The sequence below is a fragment of the Drosophila gunungcola genome (assembly GCF_025200985.1).
Source record: "Drosophila gunungcola strain Sukarami chromosome X unlocalized genomic scaffold, Dgunungcola_SK_2 000023F, whole genome shotgun sequence".
In the NCBI taxonomy this organism is placed as follows: domain Eukaryota; kingdom Metazoa; phylum Arthropoda; class Insecta; order Diptera; family Drosophilidae; genus Drosophila; species Drosophila gunungcola.
Window position 1 is genome coordinate 1,071,472 of NW_026453185.1, and position 22,813 is coordinate 1,094,284.

At 36.9% G+C, this 22,813-nt stretch overlaps 1 protein-coding gene across 1 annotated transcript; it reads right to left on the reverse strand.

Annotated features, from left to right (window-relative positions):
• Positions 1-14,168: 14,168 nt before the first annotated feature.
• LOC128260391 (RNA polymerase-associated protein RTF1 homolog) lies at positions 14,169-15,329 on the reverse strand. Its single transcript, XM_052993358.1, has one exon. The coding sequence runs from the start codon at positions 15,175-15,177 to the stop codon at positions 14,413-14,415; it is 765 nt and encodes a 254-aa protein (XP_052849318.1). The 5' UTR covers positions 15,178-15,329; the 3' UTR covers positions 14,169-14,412.
• Positions 15,330-22,813: the final 7,484 nt, after the last annotated feature.

Sequence of the window (22,813 nt, forward strand, 5' to 3'; positions counted from 1 at the left end):
AAAATGTTTTTATAATTATAGCTTAAGGATATATGCTATGATAACTTTTATTTTTACCGCAACTGTACTCACATTTATGTACTATACGTGCTCAGAACGCCCCGAAGCTTTTTCTCTGTGTTTTTGTGTGGTGAGAGTGAAAAGTTGAAATGCAAATGCAGAAATGAAAATTAAATACAAAATGCTAAGTACTTTCATCACTGCAGTTGAGCGCCTGACTTTTGCCAAATGAATTTCGCAAATTCGCCAAAAACATTTCATCTGCTTGAAGTTCAAGTGGTGAAGAAAAATGTTTAGGCTAGTAATTACGTATTAAATGTTTGTCTGGTTTAAAAATAACATCAATATTTTCCTTTACATTTTTTGATAAGCTTAAAGAAATTGTGTTTTTGGACTTCATTAGACTGGGAATTCCTTTTATTTTCGGCTCTGTGAAATGTTTCCAGGCGGCAGAAAAAATGGAAAATTCTTTGCAAATATCATGTAAATTCAATAAGAATTTTAAATTCTTTAGCCTTTTGCACTTGCGGCTTGTGTCCGGATAAAATCTTTAACCAGTTTAACGGGTTAAATAATTTCCTTTCATAATTTGCGAAATTCCAGAAAAGTTTTCTTGCTGTCAATAATTTAATTTACATCCAAGATATTTATTTTCATTATTTGCCAAATTTCTTAAAGTTAATTATTCCGTCGCAAGAAATGTTTGCTTGTGGCTAGCATTTCACTTTGAACTTGGACTTTTTCTTGGATTTAAGGCTCTCTCATAGCAAAAAGCAACAATTTTTTCCTTAATTTTGACCTTGAAAAAATCTACTTCATTTTACATTTTCTGGTTATTGTTAAAAATTGAAGGTTTTAAAAATATATTGGATTAATTTTCATTTAGGCTTTTGCCTATTTTTCCAACAGACTAATTGCTTTGACCTCGACCGCCTGTGGTTTGTCCTTATTTTATTGGCCTCCCACCAGGAAAATTGGGGGCGTGGCCTTGGCGGGTGCCAAAAAAACCCAAAAGACTTGACAATCGCCCACAAAAGTGGGTGTGGCAGGCAGACTCTTTATGATTGTCCAGTGAGCTGCGTAAATCTGGGCAATAGAAAGGGAAGGCTGCAATAAAAGAGAAGGCACGAGCCGAGGTGAGAGAGACGAAGACACATCCATGTGTTATTTGTTTCGCCCTGGACGCAGATAAAATTAAATTTACACAAAATGGGAAAAAGTGTAACTTTCTTTCGCCACTTCTGCTTTTTTTTTTTTGTTGAGAAGAAACTTTTGTTTGTCTTCGCGATTTTTCCCGTGCGTATATGTGTTTGCTCGGAAATTGGTTTTTTTAGACCCCTGGGCTCACTTTTTTTTTTAAGCTAGAGAAAGCACATTTTTGGCCTGATTTAAATGCCACTTAGGACTTTAATGCTAAATAATTAAATTGATGTTTATATATTGAAAGGAGCATGCAGTTAAATTACAATACAGTATGTGATCTAATATTAAAAAGATCTACATATTTAATTTAGTAAGAACATTCTTTATAATTAAATGTCTGAACGAATATTAATATTCCGTTTCATTAATGCTTCTTTTTAGATATAAATTTATATATACATAAACTTTAATAATTTATAAGTTAAACATTGTCCTAAAAACACAAAATAAACTTCACAGTTGTATTTTAAAAATTTTTGTTAATTGCTTAGTTCTAAAAGTAAGTTTACTCACTTTACGTATAACTGCAACTATATCGTTAAGCTATTTAAACATTAGCTTGTTATTTTCGCTCGATTGCCAAGTAATCCAAACATCCCCCGTTAAAATCAGAAATACAAAATAATCGTGTTTATTATGTTTCTCAGCCATCAGCTGGCTGTCATTCCGTCTTATTTCGCCCCCGTTTGATTCGCATAGCTAGAGTAAGCTGCCCATTTTGTTGTGCTTGTCATTTGGGCTTTTATTATTATTACCGAGCAGCGAGAAACCCACCCGAACAACAAAGGCTCGTATAATGGAATTTATTTTATGGCCAACAGGTAAGAAATTTTCGTTGTCCCTTTGGCGTCCTGCTAATTTCGTCCTGCTTTTACTATTTCCCCGCGTTGGCGGCGAAATGTGAGGCAAAACCGAACCGACGCTGTCCATATGTTCCAAAGCAATATTATTTAATGTCCCGCCTGGAGGCGTAAAAAACACAAGGGGACACCCAAAGACAATTAGAATTTATTCAACGTTCTCCGGTGGAATGTCCAAAAATACAGGAAAATATAAACATAAATATGTAATAAGCGGGGCATTCCGGCGAGAATCGGGGACGGAGGACCGCTGTCGGCATTATGCGACTTACATTAGCGTGTTAATGCAATTAAAAAGTCGGCTCAAGGCGCCGGGATGCCCGAAAAAGAAATAATAGGTTGCCAGGACAATGAATCTTCGGAAGAGAAGAAAAAATTTAATTAAAAATGCTTTTAAATGGAAGGGAGACTTTTTCGGTTTAGAACTTGAGCAAACTTTAAGATTGTGAAACACATAATGGTCATCTATTTGTATCCGTATCTATTGTCAAATACTCTTCGTTTTAGAACGGTTTCTCACTTAAATAATTATGCAAGTATGTGAGCTTTCAACACATAAATTTATTTTATTTAATTTATTTATTTTATTTTTCAAACGAAATTATTTCTGAAGAGTCTTTTTGTTGTAACTTTGCCAAAATAAGACCCAAGGTCAAAAGAAATGCTATTTTGAACAGTTGACAACCTATACCATCCATCCCTGATCGATTGAAAACCATTATTTTTGTTTTGACACAAAAACCGAATTTTGAAAAACGTTTTTTGAAAAAATTTATTTATGTCCAAATTTCTTACTTTTTTGTAGAAATTTGAAAATCTGAAAAAGTTTAACTGTGAATGCCATTCGATTGGAAATTTTATTACGAATTCAACGGTGTATGACATTCCACATTTTGACCATTATTTCCCAGGGTTTTGACACAAAAACAAAGTTTTTAATGTATTTTTTGTGTTTTTGGAGATTTTTCAAGCAAAATTATTTCTGAAGAGTCTTTTTGTTGTAACTTTGCCAAAATAAGACCCAAAGTCAAAAGAAATGCTATTTTGAACAGCTGACAACCTATACCATCCATCCCTGATCGATTGAAAACTATTTTGAAAAATTAATTTTTGTCCAAATTTCTTACTTTTTTGTAAGGGGGTACATCATCATTTTTTGCAGAAATTTGAAAATCTGAAAAAATGTTAACTTTGAATGCCATTCGATTGGAAATTTTATTACGAATTCAACGGTGTATGACATTCCACATTTTGACCATTATTTCCCAGGGTTTTGACACAAAAACCAAGTTTTTAATGTATATTTTGGGTTTTTGGAGATTTTTCAAGCAAAATTATTTCTGAAGAGTCTTTTTGTTGTAACTTTGCCAAAATAAGACCCAAAGTCAAAAGAAATGCTATTTTGAACAGCTGACAACCTATACCATCCATCCCTGATCGATTGAAAACCATTTTGAAAAATTAATTTAAGTCCAAATTTCTGACTTTTTTGTAAGGGGGTACATCATCATTTTTTGCAGAAATTTGAAAATCTGAAAAAATGTTAACTTTGAATGCCATTCGATTGGAAATTTTATTACGAATTCAACGGTGTATGACATTTCACATTTTGACCATTATTTCCCAGGATTTTGACACAAAAACCAAGTTTTTAATGTATATTTTGGGTTTTTGGAGATTTTTCAAGCAAAATTATTTCTAAAGAGTCTTTTTGTTGTAACTTTGCCAAAATAAGACCCAAAGTCAAAAGAAATGCTATTTTGAACAGCTGACAACCTATACCATCCATCCCTGATCGATTGAAAACCATTTTGAAAAATTAATTTAAGTCCAAATTTCTGACTTTTTTGTAAGGGGGTACATCATCATTTTTTGCAGAAATTTGAAAATCTGAAAAAATTTTAGTTGTGAATGCCATTCGATTGGAAATTTTATTACGAATTCAACTGTGTATGACATTCCACATTTTGACCATTATTTCCCAGGGTTTTGACACAAAAACCAAGTTTTTAATGTTTATTTTGGGTTTTTGGAGATTTTTCAAGCAAAATTATTTCTGAAGAGTCTTTTTGTTGTAACTTTGCCAAAATAAGACCCAAAGTCAAAAGAAATGCTATTTTGAACAGCTGACAACCTATACCATCCATCCCTGATCGATTGAAAACTATTTTGAAAAATTAATTTTTGTCCAAATTTCTTACTTTTTTGTAATTTGAAAATCTGAAAAAATGTTAACTTTGAATGCCATTCGATTGGAAATTTTATTACGAATTCAACGGTGTATGACATTCCACATTTTGACCATTATTTCCCAGGGTTTTGACACAAAAACCAAGTTTTTAATGTATTTTTTGTGTTTTTGGAGATTTTTCAAGCAAAATTATTTCTAAAGAGTCTTTTTGTTGTAACTTTGCCAAAATAAGACCCAAAGTCAAAAGAAATGCTATTTTGAACAGCTGACAACCTATACCATCCATCCCTGATCGATTGAAAACCATTTTGAAAAATTAATTTAAGTCCAAATTTCTGACTTTTTTGTAAGGGGGTACATCATCATTTTTTGCAGAAATTTGAAAATCTGAAAAAATGTTAACTTTGAATGCCATTCGATTGGAAATTTTATTACGAATTCAACGGTGTATGACATTTCACATTTTGACCATTATTTCCCAGGGTTTTGACACAAAAACCAAGTTTTTAATGTAATTTTTGTGTTTTTGGAGATTTTTCAAGCAAAATTATTTCTGAAGAGTCTTTTTGTTGTAACTTTGCCAAAATAAGACCCAAAGTCAAAAGAAATGCTATTTTGAACAGCTGACAACCTATACCATCCATCCCTGATCGATTGAAAACCATTTTGAAAAATTAATTTAAGTCCAAATTTCTGACTTTTTTGTAAGGGGGTACATCATCATTTTTTGCAGAAATTTGAAAATCTGAAATAATTTTAACTTTGAATGCCATTGGATTGGAAATTTTATTACGAATTCAACGGTGTATGGCATTCCACATTTTGACCATTATTTCCCAGGGTTTTGACACAAAAACCAAGTTTTTAATGTATATTTTGGGTTTTTGGAGATTTTTCAAGCAAAATTATTTCTGAAGAGTCTTTTTGTTGTAACTTTGCCAAAATAACACCCAAAGTCAAAAGAAATGCTATTTTGAACAGCTGACAACCTATACCATCCATCCCTGATCGATTGAAAACTATTTTGAAAAATTAATTTTTGTCCAAATTTCTTACTTTTTTGTAAGGGGGTACATCATCATTTTTTGCAGAAATTTGAAAATCTGAAAAAATGTTAACTTTGAATGCCATTCGATTGGAAATTTTATTACGAATTCAACGGTGTATGACATTCCACATTTTGACCATTATTTCCCAGGGTTTTGACACAAAAACCAAGTTTTTAATGTAATTTTTGTGTTTTTGGAGATTTTTCAAGCAAAATTATTTCTGAAGAGTCTTTTTGTTGTAACTTTGCCAAAATAAGACCCAAAGTCAAAAGAAATGCTATTTTGAACAGCTGACAACCTATACCATCCATCCCTGATCGATTGAAAACCATTTTGAAAAATTAATTTAAGTCCAAATTTCTGACTTTTTTGTAAGGGGGTACATCATCATTTTTTGCAGAAATTTGAAAATCTGAAAAAATTTTAGTTGTGAATGCCATTCGATTGGAAATTTTATTACGAATTCAACGGTGTATGACATTCCACATTTTGACCATTATTTCCCAGGGTTTTGACACAAAAACCAAGTTTTTAATGTTTATTTTGGGTTTTTGGAGATTTTTCAAGCAAAATTATTTCTGAAGAGTCTTTTTGTTGTAACTTTGCCAAAATAAGACCCAAAGTCAAAAGAAATGCTATTTTGAACAGCTGACAACCTATACCATCCATCCCTGATCGATTGAAAACTATTTTGAAAAATTAATTTTTGTCCAAATTTCTTACCTTTTTTGTAATTTGAAAATCTGAAAAAATGTTAACTTTGAATGCCATTCGATTGGAAATTTTATTACGAATTCAACGGTGTATGACATTCCACATTTTGACCATTATTTCCCAGGGTTTTGACACAAAAACCAAGTTTTTAATGTATTTTTTGTGTTTTTGGAGATTTTTCAAGCAAAATTATTTCTAAAGAGTCTTTTTGTTGTAACTTTGCCAAAATAAGACCCAAAGTCAAAAGAAATGCTATTTTGAACAGCTGACAACCTATACCATCCATCCCTGATCGATTGAAAACCATTTTGAAAAATTCATTTAAGTCCAAATTTCTGACTTTTTTGTAAGGGGGTACATCATCATTTTTTGCAGAAATTTGAAAATCTGAAATAATTTTAACTTTGAATGCCATTGGATTGGAAATTTTATTACGAATTCAACGGTGTATGACATTTCACATTTTGAACATTATTTCCCAGGGTTTTGACACAAAAACCAAGTTTTTAATGTATATTTTGTGTTTTTGGCGATTTTTCAAACAAAATTATTTCTGAAGAGTCTTTTTGTTGTAACTTTGCCAAAATAAGACCCAAAGTCAAAAGGAATGCTATTTTGAACAGCTGACAACCTATACCATCCATCCCTGATCGATTGAAAACCATTTTGAAAAATTAATTTAAGTCCAAATTTCTGACTTTTTTGTAAGGGGGTACATCATCATTTTTTGCAGAAATTTGAAAATCTGAAATAATTTTAACTTTGAATGCCATTGGATTGGAAATTTTATTACGAATTCAACGGTGTATGACATTCCACATTTTGACCATTATTTCCCAGGCTTTTGACACAAAAACCAAGTTTTTAATGTATATTTTGTGTTTTTGGCGATTTTTCAAACAAAATTATTTCTGAAGAGTCTTTTTGTTGTAACTTTGCCAAAATGAGACCCGAAGTCAAAAAAGTTGCTATTTTGAACAGCTGGCAACCCATACCATCCATCCCTGATCGATTGAAAACAAATAATTTAATTTCGACAAAAAAAACAGAATTTAGAAAAACGTTTTTTGAAAAATTTATTTTTGTCCAAAATTCTGACTTTTTTCTAAGGGGGTACATCATCATTTTTTGCAGAAATTTGAAAATCTGAAAAAATTTTAACTGTGAATGCCATTTGATTGGAAATTGTAATACAAATTCAACGGTGTATGGCATGACTTTCTGGGGTTCTGATACAAAAACCGATTCAAAAGTGTTTTTTGGGTTTTTGGAGATTTGTGAAAAAATGCACTTGTCTTTTCGATGTGATGACCAAAATAAGACGCACAGCTTAAACTGTACATGTTTTTGCAACTTATGACCTTAACTGTACATTCCAGGATGTTTTGGAACAATTATTTTGCTGGGCAATTTGTTCATTTTTATAAGGGAAACTTGTACGTCTCGACTTTCCACTCTGTTTTAAATATGTTAAATACCTTTTCGCATTTATGTGACAAATGTGACGAGAGTGCGGGACCTGTGAACCGCCATCCCCTTGACCCTGTCATTTATTTAAAGCTGCTCTGGGGTCACCAAGCCCCCTCCCCAGCCCCTGACCTACCCCCTCTCACAAAAGGAGACCATTGGCCCAGCTCACTCATAAATCATTTTCGTGCCGCGCGCTGCCGCAGAATGACACACGACTGCCGCCCATCGCCCATCGCTTTGCCACCCCCTCCATCGCACCTCCCCCCCCCACACAAAACCCGCAGCAGGTGGCATATGACCCCCCCTTTGCCACACCACCCCCACACCTCTGGTCACCCTTCAAATGGCCCCCAGGAACTTTGTTTGTTCTCATTGTTGGGTTTGTTTGCAGTTCTCGGGGTCACAAATTGTTTTCGAGCTTGCCGGGGTTCCAACAAATTGGAAAGTGTTCCACAAGTAGCACGTGCCACGCCCCCAGCCACCACCCCCCTTCGGCCCAACGCCCCTGGTCTGTCCGCGGCCATTTAATAATAATAATAATAACGAAGGGCCGGCCAAAAAGGAGAAATTTGTGCCCAGAAAACAAAAGTTTCTCAGGGACGACGCGTTTTCATTATTTAAATAAAAAATTCAAATTAAATAAGATTAATTTCAGTGTGGGGCGGCAGAGAAGGCAGAGGAGGAGCTCTTTACATAATTCCACTCAACGCCACTTGAAGATGACAAATGACAGATTGTTCAGTCATCTTGGGACCTACACTGAGGAAAAGTATCGGTAAAGTTCATTTGGGTTTATTGATCCGTTTTAAAAATGTATACATACTTAAAAAATACAAATAAAAATAAAAGTAATTTATTACTATAAATGTTAAAAAACCAGAAACTGGTTACACTAAAGTGATTTGGAAAGGTTATACGATTAAAAATAAAATATCTTAATAAACAACTTAATTGCATTCATATTCAAGTTAAGATATTTAACATATTTCAAGAAATGTATTGCTTTTATTCATGCTACATGATCCACACTAAACAAATCAAGTAATATTTTATTTATTTTTAATTGAAATGAAAATCTTTAAATTCGGATAAATTCATTTACCTATTTATTTTATATTACATACAAGGGTATTTTTACATTATACCCAAATTGTTTTCAGTGCAGAGTGACGGGTAGGTGTTTGAGAGCAGGGTATACCGCCACCCACAGATATGTCACATTTGTCTAGCCAACAAATACTTCATCAAAGTTCCGCAGGAAAACACTTGAGGCTCCTGCGGTGATTTTTCTAAGCTGTCAACTGCAACTGGTCCTGGTAACTGGACATGGTCAGGTTACCATCATCATCAGCACCAGCATCAGCATCAGCATCAGCAGCAGCATCAGCAGCAGCCAACCAGCAGAGATACTAATTGTCATCCATAAGCCCCAGGCGCTGGGTGTTCCCAAAAATCGTAGGCGAAAATTCAGCAGGAAAGCCCAGGAAAACCAATTGCAATATAGACGCAAAATTAGGTCACTTGGCAGGGCAACAATGCCTTACAATTTGAAAAACAACTACAATTTTTCAAGAGAATAATGTAGATAACAAGTACTGACTACTAAATCTTTAATAAATATTAATTATTTACCAGGTAAACCAAAAATAATAAACAAATTAATTTGGAAACAAACAAATTAATATATTCGACGAAAATATTAAACCAATTTGGTAAAACAATATTCTACAAGAAGTGCATTTAAAAATTTTAAAGGCATATTGACAATATAAAATCTAAATAACTGTCTCCAAATAAAATACAAAAGATTAAAAAAAAATGAAAATGGTCATTAGCGAAATAAAAAATAACATTTTTTTAGACTACATGAAAGACTACATGCAAAAAAAAATACTGCAAAAATGTGTGCACACATTGCTGAAATAGATTTGCCGTAACATATGCAATAGACGTATACCTCCTGTGATTGATTGCCAAATCCCTTCGCCAGAGTGTGGAAATGCGAAATATATTGCCCGAAATCAAATTGTCAACGCATCCCAACGAAACAGAGGGGATTTTCCACTAAAATGCAAAGCAATTAGCAGCCAGCTTTGAAAGGAAACGGAAGAGGATTTCTTCCCTTTGAGTTTTTCTTTTAGTAAAAGCTGCAATTTTTAACACCTTCGTCCCCTTGAGTGGCGCCACCTGGTGGCCAGCCCCCGCAGATCTGGACTCGCTAATGAACAACAAACTTAGGGGTTTTCCGGTGGAAAAAAAAGTAACGAGAAATGGCAACAAAACATCGCCAATAAGGCAAAAGAAATTACAGAAATTAAATGAAATGCAATTAACCGGCTAAATGCGCAAAACCCTCGAGGAAGGGAAAAGCAAGAATATTGCGAGGAAAAATGAAAAAGTCGTTGAGAAAGTAGCGGAATTTTTCTTGCCAAGGAAAAAATCCGATTTGTAAACTTAGAATCAGAAATCACACTTCTGTTCGGTAATTACCAAATGCAAGGTAACAAGACACACCTTGAAAAATAAATGAATAAATTAAGTAAAATTATTAAATATGTTATTTTTTATTTGAATATTCAAAAGCTTAAAAGTTGAACATTTTATAAGTAAAGATTCCTATTATTATTATTATTATTATTATTATTATTATTATTATTATTATTATTATTCCATGACCATGTTAAATAATAATATTGTACGAAACTTAGTCTCAAAATGAATATTTAATTAGAAATATCAAATTGTAATGTGTTTTTAAGGTAGTTTTTCCCTAGTGCATAACTTTCCTGCAATTGAATGGCATTGCCGGCGGCTCATCCTTGATTCCTTGGCCATGCAAATGAGTTGGATTTATGCATCCCAGTTGCCCCTCCTTGGAGCTCCATCTTGCAGCTCCTTCCGGGCATTTTCGATGCACATCGATTGGTTTCGCATCAACGCAAAATGCGAAACGGATTATTAAACTTGCCACTGGCCAGGTGTGTACCGACCAGAGCAGCACAGCCACTGGGAGAGCGGCTGGCAAATGGGAAATGGGAAATGGGAAACGGGGTATGGAATATGACGGTAGGCGGTGTGGGGCTGGAAGGGAAACTTGTGGAAGACAATTTTGCAGCTGGTGCAATTTTCGATAAATTCTTTGCTCAAAAGATGCGCTGGATAAATGGGAAAGGGAAAGGGCGGAATGGAACGCCGTGGGATGCAGATATTTCATTCATTTCCATAATTTTAATAAAATTGAAGAAAAATATTCAAGGCAGTGCCGCAGAAGCAGCGACAGCGGCAGCGACAACAGCGGACGATGGCGAAATGAAAAGCGGAAAATGTGAAAACGCAAAATATGCGGCTATGTAATGGCGAACCCGTCACACGCACAGTGATCCCAAATGTGGAAAAACCTGTGTAATTACCAAAACTATATCTACCTAATTAAGGTAAATAATATTTGCTATTTAAGTACAATAATGTGATTGAAGTGCTAATCACAAATGAAGTAAATATTGTAATTTGAATAAATAATATTGGTAACATTTCTAGAATCAACTAAAACTAAACTAATTGAAATCCATTTTGTAACCAACCAGAAAACACAAAAAAAAATCTTGAAAAAAATATATATTTATGCAAACAATTTTTGTTTTTTTTTTTTTTTTAAATGGCTTATGGTTGTTTTTAAAATGGACCATTTTTAAAATTCAAAGAAAGTTAGGTTTAGTTTGTTATTTAATGAATTTCTCACCACTTGTTGCACAGTGCTTGATTGCTGCCAGCGGCATTTTCATCGTCTTCATTCCAATTCGGCTTTCTCAACTTTATTTTCCTTTTCTACCTGTCCCCGTTCGGTTTTGTTTTTCCTATTTTTATGCTATACATGTGCCGCTATTTACCCTTTGCAGCCGACGCCCCTGCCCCCAGAAGTCACTCATATATATGTATGTGTATATAAATATATTTTCCCATGTGGAGTGATGGGTTACCATGTCAAGCAAATGACATAATTCAGTTGCTGGCAAAGTTTTTGACTGATGCCATGACAAGCGGCACCCATACCCCCATACCCCCGCACCCCCTTTTAACGCCCTGGGCACCCCACCACCAAGGGGCCATCTCCTCCCATGCCTTCTTGGCCAAAAGTTCAACGTTGGATTCTGATGTTCGCTGATTGCCGACCATCTTGCCGAACCGCTCATTCTCGTTCCCTTTTGAAAACACTCAAAGAAAATTATGGCCTGAATGATAAGGTTAAAAAAATGATGCCTATTTACAGCATATATTGGAAATAAATGTATGAGAAATAAAACTGTTTTCACTCAAGGGATAAATAACGCACGCAATATAACGTTTCACAACAAATGAAATAAATTTTCATGCTTGCAATAATTAATAGTTTCATTACATTGGCAAACAAAATAAAGACCTACTTATTAAGTTTGAAGACATCTAAAAATTAATACATTTTTCTCTTTGCTCTTTTAAATAGGCATTTTTATCTGTTACCTTGCTAATTCATCAATAGTTTTAGTACAATCTTTGATACAAATAATACGAATTTTCAGAGTGCATTTGTTTTTGAAAGAAAAACAAGTCGAAGGAACCGGAGCCAGAAGATATGTCACCAGGTGGAAGTGCGCATTTAATCCAACCAAAAGTCCTAACATCAACAGCCAAACTGTTTCGGAAAACAGAGTGAAAAAAAGTCAAGGACTAATACCAAACATGTGCCGCCTCTAAACAATGGGAATGACTTTCACTGAGATGGTGGGCTGGGGGTGGGGGAAATGGAAAATTGTAAAAAAAAAAAAATGCAGGGGCAAATTAAAATGTTCTAAAGTTTTCAAACAGTACGCCAGAAGGGGTGAGCCATTTGCCCCCCCTTTCTTCATGGCAAATTTACGAGGTTCCCCCGTAAAGCCACTTGAAAGCATCTCTCGCTCATAACTCATGATGTTCTCGGGCCTCTCCTTGGTCCTAAATCTTTTTTATTTTCCTCCTTTCTTGTTCTATTTTTTGTTTTGTTTTTTTTTTTTTTTTGTGTTACTACCATTTGGCTTTTAATTACGCCCAAGCCCCGGCAACATCAGAATGGCCCGAAATTAATTTAGCCAAATCATGGGGAATCAACAGGAGTAGGCCGAAAAAATAAGGACATGTGCGTGACGAAAGGGGAAAAGGGCAGGCCAAATAAAAGAATGGAATAGAATGGAATGGTATGGTTTTGTAGGGAAATGGGCACATGCAAACAAGGGTTAAGCAGCCTCCACATGACATGTGTGGGCGTGGCGTCTGCCCCCCTGTTTTTTTTTATATTTATGGATACTACGTGTTGTAGTGGGCGTGTTATGGCCACCTTCTATTTCGCTGCCGTTTTTAGGGCCAAAGCGACAACATAAAACAGTCGTAAAATTTATTAAGTGACATTTTTGTGTATGTAAAAAAAAGCACCGCAAGCACACACAAAAAAAAGGGGGAAACAACAGGCATAATCATAAATGAAACCAACAGAAAAATATAATAATAAAACATCGTAAACACGAGAAAAACATTTGCTGGACAAACGTTAATTGCGCAATGGCTACATTAAAATCACAAAGAAAAATAACAAAACGAAAATAACTACAAAATATGAGAAAAGCCAAGAGGCTTGTACACAAAAGTTTACCCACCGAATTTCCCTTGGAATTTTCGCAATCAATTAAATATTAATTAATTGGCTTGTTGTCTTCTCCCCTTTTTGGCCAAGTTCACTTGCTAATTTTTCATTTCCTAATTGCTCATCAGCCGCTTGATTGTTGCCCCCTTACACCCCCACCCACCCCCTGGAAAAATCGCCCCCTTTTCGCGAGGTCCTCGCTCATTTAGCCGGTTAATTGCATTTCATTTAATTTCTGTAATTTCTTTTGCCCTATTGACGATATTTGGTTGCCGCTTCTCGTTACGTTGCCCCAAGTTTGTTGTTCATTAGCGTGTTGTTGTTCAATGTTGCTTCCAAATCCGCGGGGGCTGGCCGGCAGGTGGCGCCACCGCGGGGACAAAAAGGTGTCGAAAGGGGTCAAATTTCCAACCATCGGCGCTCCATCTCAAATTCAGCTCTTTCACTTCTAATTGCACAGCATTTTAGGGTCCCCATTTCGACTGCTCGCGTTCCGGCACTGCAACATTTCGTTTTTGGACATTTTATGGAGCTCTAAAAAAAAATGGTAAAAGTTATCCTAAACCTAGCTTATAACAAAATTTGGTGATTTTTATTGTGGGCTGCAGTTGACGAGCTAGAGAGCTTTTTGGCGAATTTCCAAGCCTTCTCAAGTCTTTCGATGAAGCTAATTTTTGACCATTAAACTGGCTGTGTCACTCATTAGATTAAAGGTAAGAGATATAAGTAATTCATTATAATCTTTATTAGACATACAACTTGATGTGAACTGCTGGAAATGTTTAGATCTGCACGTTTTATTAAAAAATGGAAATTTATATATAAAACTATGAAAGTACAATTTTTCATTTTAATGATGGTGAATTTTCTTAAACCATTTTCATGTTAGCTAATTGTGTTTCTAAAAATATTACCCTAAGCTGCGCTTTTGGATCCTATTACTTAACCAGCTCCATTCTGATTTCAAAGTTTGTGGCTTAAACTTTTAGGCCCATAAATTGACTAATTCATTTAAATTCTTTTTTTAATAAAGATACACAATTATTGGCAGTCAATTGTTTGAAGTCATTTTTAAATTAAATTCATATCAAATTTTCAATGTCCTGTGAAAAGGCGACCCATTTCTTAACTTGACATATCAAATTTCGTGTTTAAGCTGGCACATCTCTTAGTGTTTGTGCTTAAATTTTCTCATAATATGCATCTAAATGGATCAATTTATTCATTGTGAATGCTTTAAACTTGTTCTTGTTCGTATGCCAAATGGCTTATGATTCAGGTAAACTGTCGTTCTGATTGGGTTCTAGTGATGAAAGGGCTTCTGCCCCCGAATCCACCTGCCCCCCTGCTAAGGAGTCCCCTGCCAGGGAGTCCGTTTTTCGGCGGTATGTGCAGCCGCCAGGGATAGACGCCGCCATGCCGCTCCATGATCCCGCTCTTGTGCGGCGGCCGCAGCTTGAAGGTGATGCCCCGCCGGATGGTGGCCAGTGCCCTGGCCTCGCACTGCAGCGCGTTGTACAGCTCGACCTTCTTGCGGGCCACCGTGTGGGTGGTGGGCGGACTGATGGCCTGGCTGACGCAGTTGTCGCGCCACCACTCGAACTCCTCCTGGGTGAAGGCCAGGTTCGAGATGTCGCCGATCTCGTGCAGCACCACCAGATCCTCGTAGCGCAGTCTCAGGGCCACGTTCGTGGGCACCTCCTCGAGCTGGTATCCAAGGTCCAGTTCGCCCAGGCCCAGCACCTCGGCTATCCGATACTCGGGCAGCTCCTGCCGCCCGTTGATATTCACCCGGACAAAGCATCCCGTGACGGCCTGTTCGAAGGCGGGCCGCACCAGGAGCAGCCCGATCCGGTGGCGACTTAGGCGCAGTTGTTCCAACTCCCCGCAACTGGCCACCGGCACATCCGGAGCGGATCTCCGCTCGTGTCCCTCAGCCCAGGACTCATCCTCGTCGTCGATTCGCAATGGCGTGGCCCTCAGGCGCCGCAATTCCCGGACTATTTCCGCTGCCGGGCGACGACTCCGCTGGCGGGACATTCAAACGGCTTGCTCTTCAGTTCTCCACCGCAGTGGTGCGCTTTAAACACTTAAACAATTTTCGGGGACTTTGGAGATTTGCTTTGACCAAAAGTAAAATGATGTCAGCTGGAAAGAGGCCAGGCAAACAGTTGGAGAAAACTCAGAGACTTAATAACGGACTACTTAGATACGGAAAATTACCATTTTAATAAAAAAGTAACTCGACTAACATATTATTTTATTATAAATAAAATAAAATATAACTAAAATATATTTACATAGCTATATTAATTTGAATCAATTTAAATCAACAAATTATAATAATTCGGGATATTACAACTTTATTGATACAGTTCAAAGTGGTGAGCTTTTAACACTTTGCCACTTTAAATAATAAAATAAATAAACCGGATAAGCTCATATTTCCTTTTAATAACTAAATACTTCTTATAATTGTAATCATTAAAATATTATTTAATTACCATTTTATAATCACATACATTATAACATATAATTTAATTAAAAATCATTAAAAAGTCATTTATTTATCATTCCATAAGAGATTATTTTTGAATCAAGCCCTTGTTTCACAGACTTTTTTTTTCAGTGTTATTTGCAGAATTAATTAGGCATTTCAATTGTCTTTGAATGGCGGCCAAATTGTAAAAACGGGTTTTACGAGCTTATATGCGGTTTTGTGTGAGGCTTATAAAAATACCCTCCATTCAAAATCTAAACTAATTGGGTATGAAATTTAAAAAATTAACTCAACTCATAAAAAATGTATATATAAACAAAATCCTGACTTTTAAAATGTTTAAAATTTGTATTTCTACGAACGCATTCAGATAGAACACATCCAAACTGTAGTAAAATAAAAGTATTATTACACGTTTTTAATAATTTGATTTTTTTGGAATAGATTTTAATCGTATATTTTGTTTGATAATTTATTTTTTTTATTTTTTTGCAGGGTATCCTTGGGCTTGTGCTTTTTTTATCTAGTTCATCCATTCGAATGCATTTAACGACCCGCCTCCGTTTTATGCCCTCCATAAATGCCAGGGGCCAAAACTATTAAATTTATATTAATTTCTCAGTTTTTCCTTGGCGAGCATTTCACTTGGCACCCGCTGCTTAACCCCCTAATGCCCCGCCCCGTCCACTTATTGCGATTATACCTGCCGGAGTGAAATGGGTGGATCTTTTCCCATTTGGCAAAAGATTTATTATACAATTGCTTTAATTACAGTTGCAGCTAATTGTATGCGGACCTCCCGGGCAGATGCTACTTTAGACGCTGGCACAGGGCCCATTGGATGGGGGTTAAGGGGGTCACTGGTGGGTTAATGGGTGGGTGATGGTTGCTGGCTGGTGGTTTTTGGCTGCCTGATGGAGGGGTAATGCAAAATCTTTGCATGCTTTGTATGTGAGTCTGCATAAATAACTTGGCTGTATTTGTGGCACATCGAATATGCTGCTCACGCACAAATTTCCCTTGCCACTCCCACTCCCATTCCCACTCCCACTCCGCCCACTCTGCACTACCACCCCCTTTTCAGCCAGAATCTTTGGATCCTCGGCCCCATCCTTCAGCATGCGCACACACTTAAGAGTAAACCCGTTTATGCAAGCTCAGTCATCATCATCATCCCCATCATCATCATCATCATCATCATCATCATCATCATCATCGGCATCCACAACACCATCGCTATCCAGGCCATATCCCATGTCCTTCAGAACCCCCACACCCCCCTCAAAATCCGAACCCACTCACAACATCCAACACCTCCACATCTTCGATGAGCTGACCAACAGAAATTCGCTTCGATTTCGATGATGCTTTCTTTTTTGGCCATAAAGCGAATTGCACACTGCAAATAAAGTTGGTATACGAAGTCCACTTAAGAATACAAACATTTTAAAATGAATTTAGATTCAAATAATTTCAAGTAATGTTTTACCTATTACTCTGCGCACAGTTAAAGATATTTTTCTAAGATTTACATATTGTGAAATTTCAGAATTAAAAAAAAGTGTTACTAACAACTTTCAAAAAGAAATTAATGATTTTATTAAAATATATATTTCATTTTTAACATAAGATGATTTCAGTCCATGATTCTTTGAAATTTGTATAGGTTTGTCAGAAGAAGTTAAAAATAAAACATAAATATTATTTAATAATTGTAATGTGCAGTCTTATAACTATTTTGGTAAATTAGAGAAAATTTGAAATATATATTACATAAAATTGATTTTGGGCATTTCGAATAAATTTCAGTGCACCGACGATGTTGAAGATGGTTAAGGATTTAAAGAAAGTATACGTTGCAATAGACAAAGAGTTGGGGAAGAGGTTACAAATACAAAAATTTAAGAGGGGGCTTGCTTTATAATAAATTTATAAGTCCAATTCATAGTAAAACAATTTGAGGAAAGTAAAAACTTTCACATTGTTAAAGAAAACTAAAAGCAAAAATTCAAAATAATTGGTTTTAAATCAAGGTTTGAAAAACATAAAAGCATACAAGTGTGATGTACATTAACTAACTATGTACAATATAATGCTCACATTGTCTTGCCCGATTATTCATACTAAGAATATATGTACACACTTTACTAGTTGAAAATGCATCCATTACTCAGAGTTAAAAAGGCATAATCCTTTTGCCTAACTTTAAAACAAAGCATGTTGCGTTGAAGTTATTAAAACGCCGTAGACCTGAACGTCATGCAAATAATCTAAACGGAGTGGCTACGGGTGTGAAAAATCCTAGAAAATGCTGAATGCCATGAGAGCCATCCATCACGGGAGCATCAGCTGGTGAGGACCCAACATCAAGTCTACGAGGCTCAAGAACTTTTCCTCGAACACCTTTGGGCTGGAGGGCGCAGTACAGTCACCGCCACAAAGGCCAGTCAGCCACGCCTTGACGTTGACAGGCTGTGCAAAAAGTTTGTGCCCATCAGGAGAGCCATGACCGAAGGGCGAAGGAGGAGCTCTGGGGGCGGAACCCTCATCCAGTCGGCTGGCATGCCGAGCCCAGAACCCTTTAACACCACCCGCTGCCCAGTAATGTAGACATAAGTATTTAACCGGCTGGTCTCCAAACCTTAATGAAATGCAAGGAAATATAGAATAATGGATTTTACTAAGTGCTCTCCCCTCATTTCACCTTAGCTTAATCAATGTTTTTGCTTGCTACATGGTCACACTGCGTCTGTTGTAAAGTTAACATTATTGTTTGATGTCATGGTCACATTGTCCTTATTGTAAGGCAACAAGGTCACACTGTTAGCATTTTCTGGCCCTAATTAAGCATATTAAAAATCATATATTAAGTTCTATTAATTAGAATTCATCAGAATCTTCAAGTTTAGTAACTCTTATTGGTGGTGTTCGAAATGAACTTGATTTCAGTTGGTAGTGGGCAAACGCACTTACCAAAAACTCAGGGACTTAAGTGCTGGAAAATTCCTGTACAGCAAGTGGCGGCGGACGCAGGCTGGATAAGAGCGAATCTCGGATACGGATACCCATGTCAAAAAAAAGAAGAATAAGGCAAAAGGAATGTGACTAGGCCAGAGGCAGTTGCCAGTTGCGAATTGCGAGTTGCGAGTTGCCAGTTGGCAGTGAGGCGAGGAAACTTGTTTGTTGCACAGAAACAAAAGCGTTTCCGCTTTTCATGACAGAAACAAGTGTTAATGGTTTTGGGCTTAGGCAAAAGGCAATGGCGCCGCAGAGCGCGAAGGGAAAAGGACGAAGGACGCTGGATAAAGGACGCAGAACGGACAGCTGGACAATGTGCCGTCCAAGCAGATTAGATATCACATTACAGGCGTGCTGGCGAAAAAGAACCTCTTTTGTAACAATTTGCTTGGCTTACCGATTAGCTGTTACATAATTTTAAACGATTTTCAAAAAGAACTGATTCAATAATAATTAACATACCCCTCTCCATTTTTAAAAATATCCTAGTTTTTAGTTGGCATGGTCACACTGCTCTAGATTTTTATACTGCTCCTTTAGTATTTGTGTTTTACTTGTAAAAGGTCATACCTATTTGGCAATTATTTTTAAGGCTAATGACATGCTTTTAAATTTCCTTAAAAGTATGTGGATATATAAAATACCTTGCCTTGCTTTCTATATGCCACTTGCTTAAAAAATGAGATCTTGTCTCAAAAATACAAAATTAAAACAATACTAATAATAATAATATAATAACATCTTTAAATTGATCGGTTAAATTCCTTATATATTTTAACTTCCAACTTTAGGAGCTGGTCACATCAGTTTTAATAAGTCTCTGTTAGTGCAGTGCAATTTAAAGTAAGGGCTCCGATAGAAATTGTTTGTTTCCTATTTTCTTTGATAATTCTATCATGCTAATTTGTGGTCTTCCCTTATGACAATCAACTCTGGTTGCGTGTCATGGCAGTAAGCCGTACTTCCCACTTTCTCTAGGCTTTTTTCAGCCCCCTCTCCTCCTTTCTCCTTTCTCCCTGTTTTTTTCTTAGTTTCATTGCTTTTTTCCCGCTCCTCGCCTCTCAATTTTTCAGTCTGGGCCAATTTCAGTGTGAAACCACCGCAGTCTGCCCCGCAAAACCCCAAAAACCCAACCACTAGACCCTTGCACCAACTTTCCGCCCCCTTTCTCCTTTTTTTTACTCCGCCTCTGTCTGTGACGTGAGCTCTTTTGCTATTTTGAGTTGGATTTCTCTGCTTCTTTTTTTTTTTTTTTTTTTTTTTTGCATAGTATATATATTTTTTTTTGTTTCCTTGTGCAGTTGCAGCTTTTTGCATTTTACCTCCAGGAATTTTTCGTTCCGTATGCATATGCAAATGCCTCGGCCTACATGTGTCGGTGTCTGTTACCGCACAGAACCCTCTTTTTTTCAGCCCCCCTTTTCTAGCATATGGGAAACTTTTGCCAGCATGTTGCCTATTGCTGTTTTTTTCTGCACTCATTTTCTGGCTGATTCAGGGGACTCCCTTACCCAACCCCCCCCCCCCCTCCTCCCCCCTCCTGCTCTGGTGCAGAATTACAATAATGAAAATGTATTTGCAAAACTCGCCTAATTAGTTGAATATGAGCCATGTTGGGTATTCAAATATGCACAGGCAGGCTGTCAGACAGGGACAGCCAGAGTGGAAAGAAGGGGACAGACAGCCGGTGTGGGAGTGAGCGGAACGGGGAGTGTGTGGCACAGATAGCAAACACGAATTGCAAGAAGTTAAAAAAAAGTTGCTCAATTGCACTGCTTTTGTTTGACAGGCAACATGAAAGCATTTATTGCAGTGCCACTGTACTGCAACTCGACTCTGTTGTTAGAAGTCCCTTTCATTTTAGATCGAATAGCAAGGGTTAAACAGCCCTCTATTTTACACACATGGTCACACTTCGTTTAAACTCACTCTTACACTGTGGGGTCACACTAATTCGTTTGCTTTCGATGAAAAGGGTTAATCTATAAGCCAACTAAATTCTTTAACATCTTTTTATTGCAATGGAACTTTAAAAACTGTCTTTAAAAACCTAAGGCGTTCATGGAAAATTCTAAAAAAATATCAAAATTAGCTGAAAAAATGCGATAACAAATTTAAAAGGAGACCATAAACCTTTTGCGATATTAACCCACTTTCGAAAGTGTGGGGGCAAGTGTTAAAGTTGTCGAGAGCATTGAACGCACCTGCGACACCTGTCCTCCGTCTTTGACTTTGGCTTACAAACAAAGAAGTAAAAAGCTTGAAATTATGATTTCCCTTTTACCCTTGGCTCAGTTTTATGCGTTTGGCAGCAGGTGAGAGCATAAATTTGTTGCCAACGAAAAAGTTTTTTTTTTCTTTTTTTTTTCGGCGGAGGAAGGGCGTGGGATTTCAGCTAGGAACGCACAAACAAAAAAAAACCCTGTCAAACATGAGCAAACATAATCGACGGGCATTCGACAAGCAAATTTACACAAATCACCACATTAGTGGGCGCTGTGGGCACACTGGGCGTGGCATATAGGAGCACACACATCATAATCACAACACATCAAGTGACAATCAAAACCGCAAACAGACAAACGGCATCCCAGAGCAGCCTGTAAGTGATATGTGGGGTGGGGGGCACAGGGGGCACTGGGGGGTTAAGGTTGGTCTGCCCGCTGGGTGGCACTTTTCCAGGGGGGTGGGGGCAATCCCAAGGGGCGTGGGCGTCCCACATGTGTCCGTAATGACGATTAACTGCTGAGCCGCAATTAACTGTGAACAGGCGGAAATACGCTGAATGACAGCTGGAAAAGCGGAGTGCGAGTGGGTGGAAAACAGTGTCGAAAGAGGGGGTGGTGCGGGAAGCTAGGGAAAAAGCGGGGAAAAGCGAGGGAAAGCGGCATCCTCCGGAAGCAGCCGCTAAGGACAGAAGTCAAGGTGGAATAAAAGGCCTGCGACTCGGGCAAAAAAAAAACACATAAGCAGGAAATGAAAAGCAGACACAACACTTTAAAAAAAAAACACAATATAAATATATATATTTTTAAATACCATGGTGTTCACTAAATAAAAAATAATAAAAAACAAACACAAAAAATTTAAAAACAAATAAATATAAATTATAATAACAAAAATTGAGTATAGAATCAAAGGGCAAAACATTTAACCTCTTTAGTTTTTTTTTTATTCATATCGCTTATATAAAAATAAAAATCATTAGAAAATAAAACTTATACCTTCTACGTTAAAAACCATTTATTATAATGTTATACACACCATTTGTAAGACATTATTGACTAATTGGAGAGCCAATCTTTTAAATAAATCTGTTAATTAAAGTTATTTAACCCGTTGACTATACTCAACAAAGCTAAATACTTTATGATGTTTTCATTATTTAGTTCACAAACCGCCTGTTAATTGTAAAAAATAAGTCACAAATGAACCATTTATTCGTTCGCAGGGCCATTTAATCATTTACTTCGCAGCCTTATGAATGAATCAGAAAGCGAAATGGAAGAGGCCGAGTGAATAAATGATTCATACATGATTTCTGACCAGATAACTTGTTCTATCTCTCCGTACTCCCACTTCCCTGTACATTTATTAATAAAGAAAATGGAAAAATTGGAGCATATGTGAGAGTTTTTCCTTCGTTTTGGCGAGGCGGTGTGAGTTTTGTGATATGAATGAGTGCCGACAAAGGCAAACAAATGCGCAAATAAATCGAGCTGGGTGGTATGGTGAAAAGTGGGTGGGTGGAAAATCCAGGGGAGGCTTGCGGAAAATTCATGGTTTGGAAAAGCGGGAGCGTGAAGGACAGCTGAGCACGGATAATGATTATGATGGCGCCCACCTAGGCACGCATTTTGGCCCAACTTTGGATGACAATTGCAGCGCATATCCGCTTCCGGTACTACACCATCACATACACAGAGCCACAAGACATTTATCCTAATCACACACACACAAACGCACACACACACACACACACACACACACACACGCGCAAGCAGGACACTGGGAGCTTATTTATGTGCCCAACTTCTTTTCAACATTGTTCTTTTATTATTTTAGTCCCTGTCGCCTCCTCCCCGAATCTTCCTGCCATTTTTGTCGCAATTTAGCTAAAAGCGTCGTCTAAGAGGAAGTCCTTTTTATACTCGCATT

Bases quoted from the DNA above. Each gene is read 5' to 3' on its own strand.
- LOC128260391 (XM_052993358.1), bottom strand. From the start codon at position 15,177: ATGTCCCGCCAGCGGAGTCGTCGCCCGGCAGCGGAAATAGTCCGGGAA.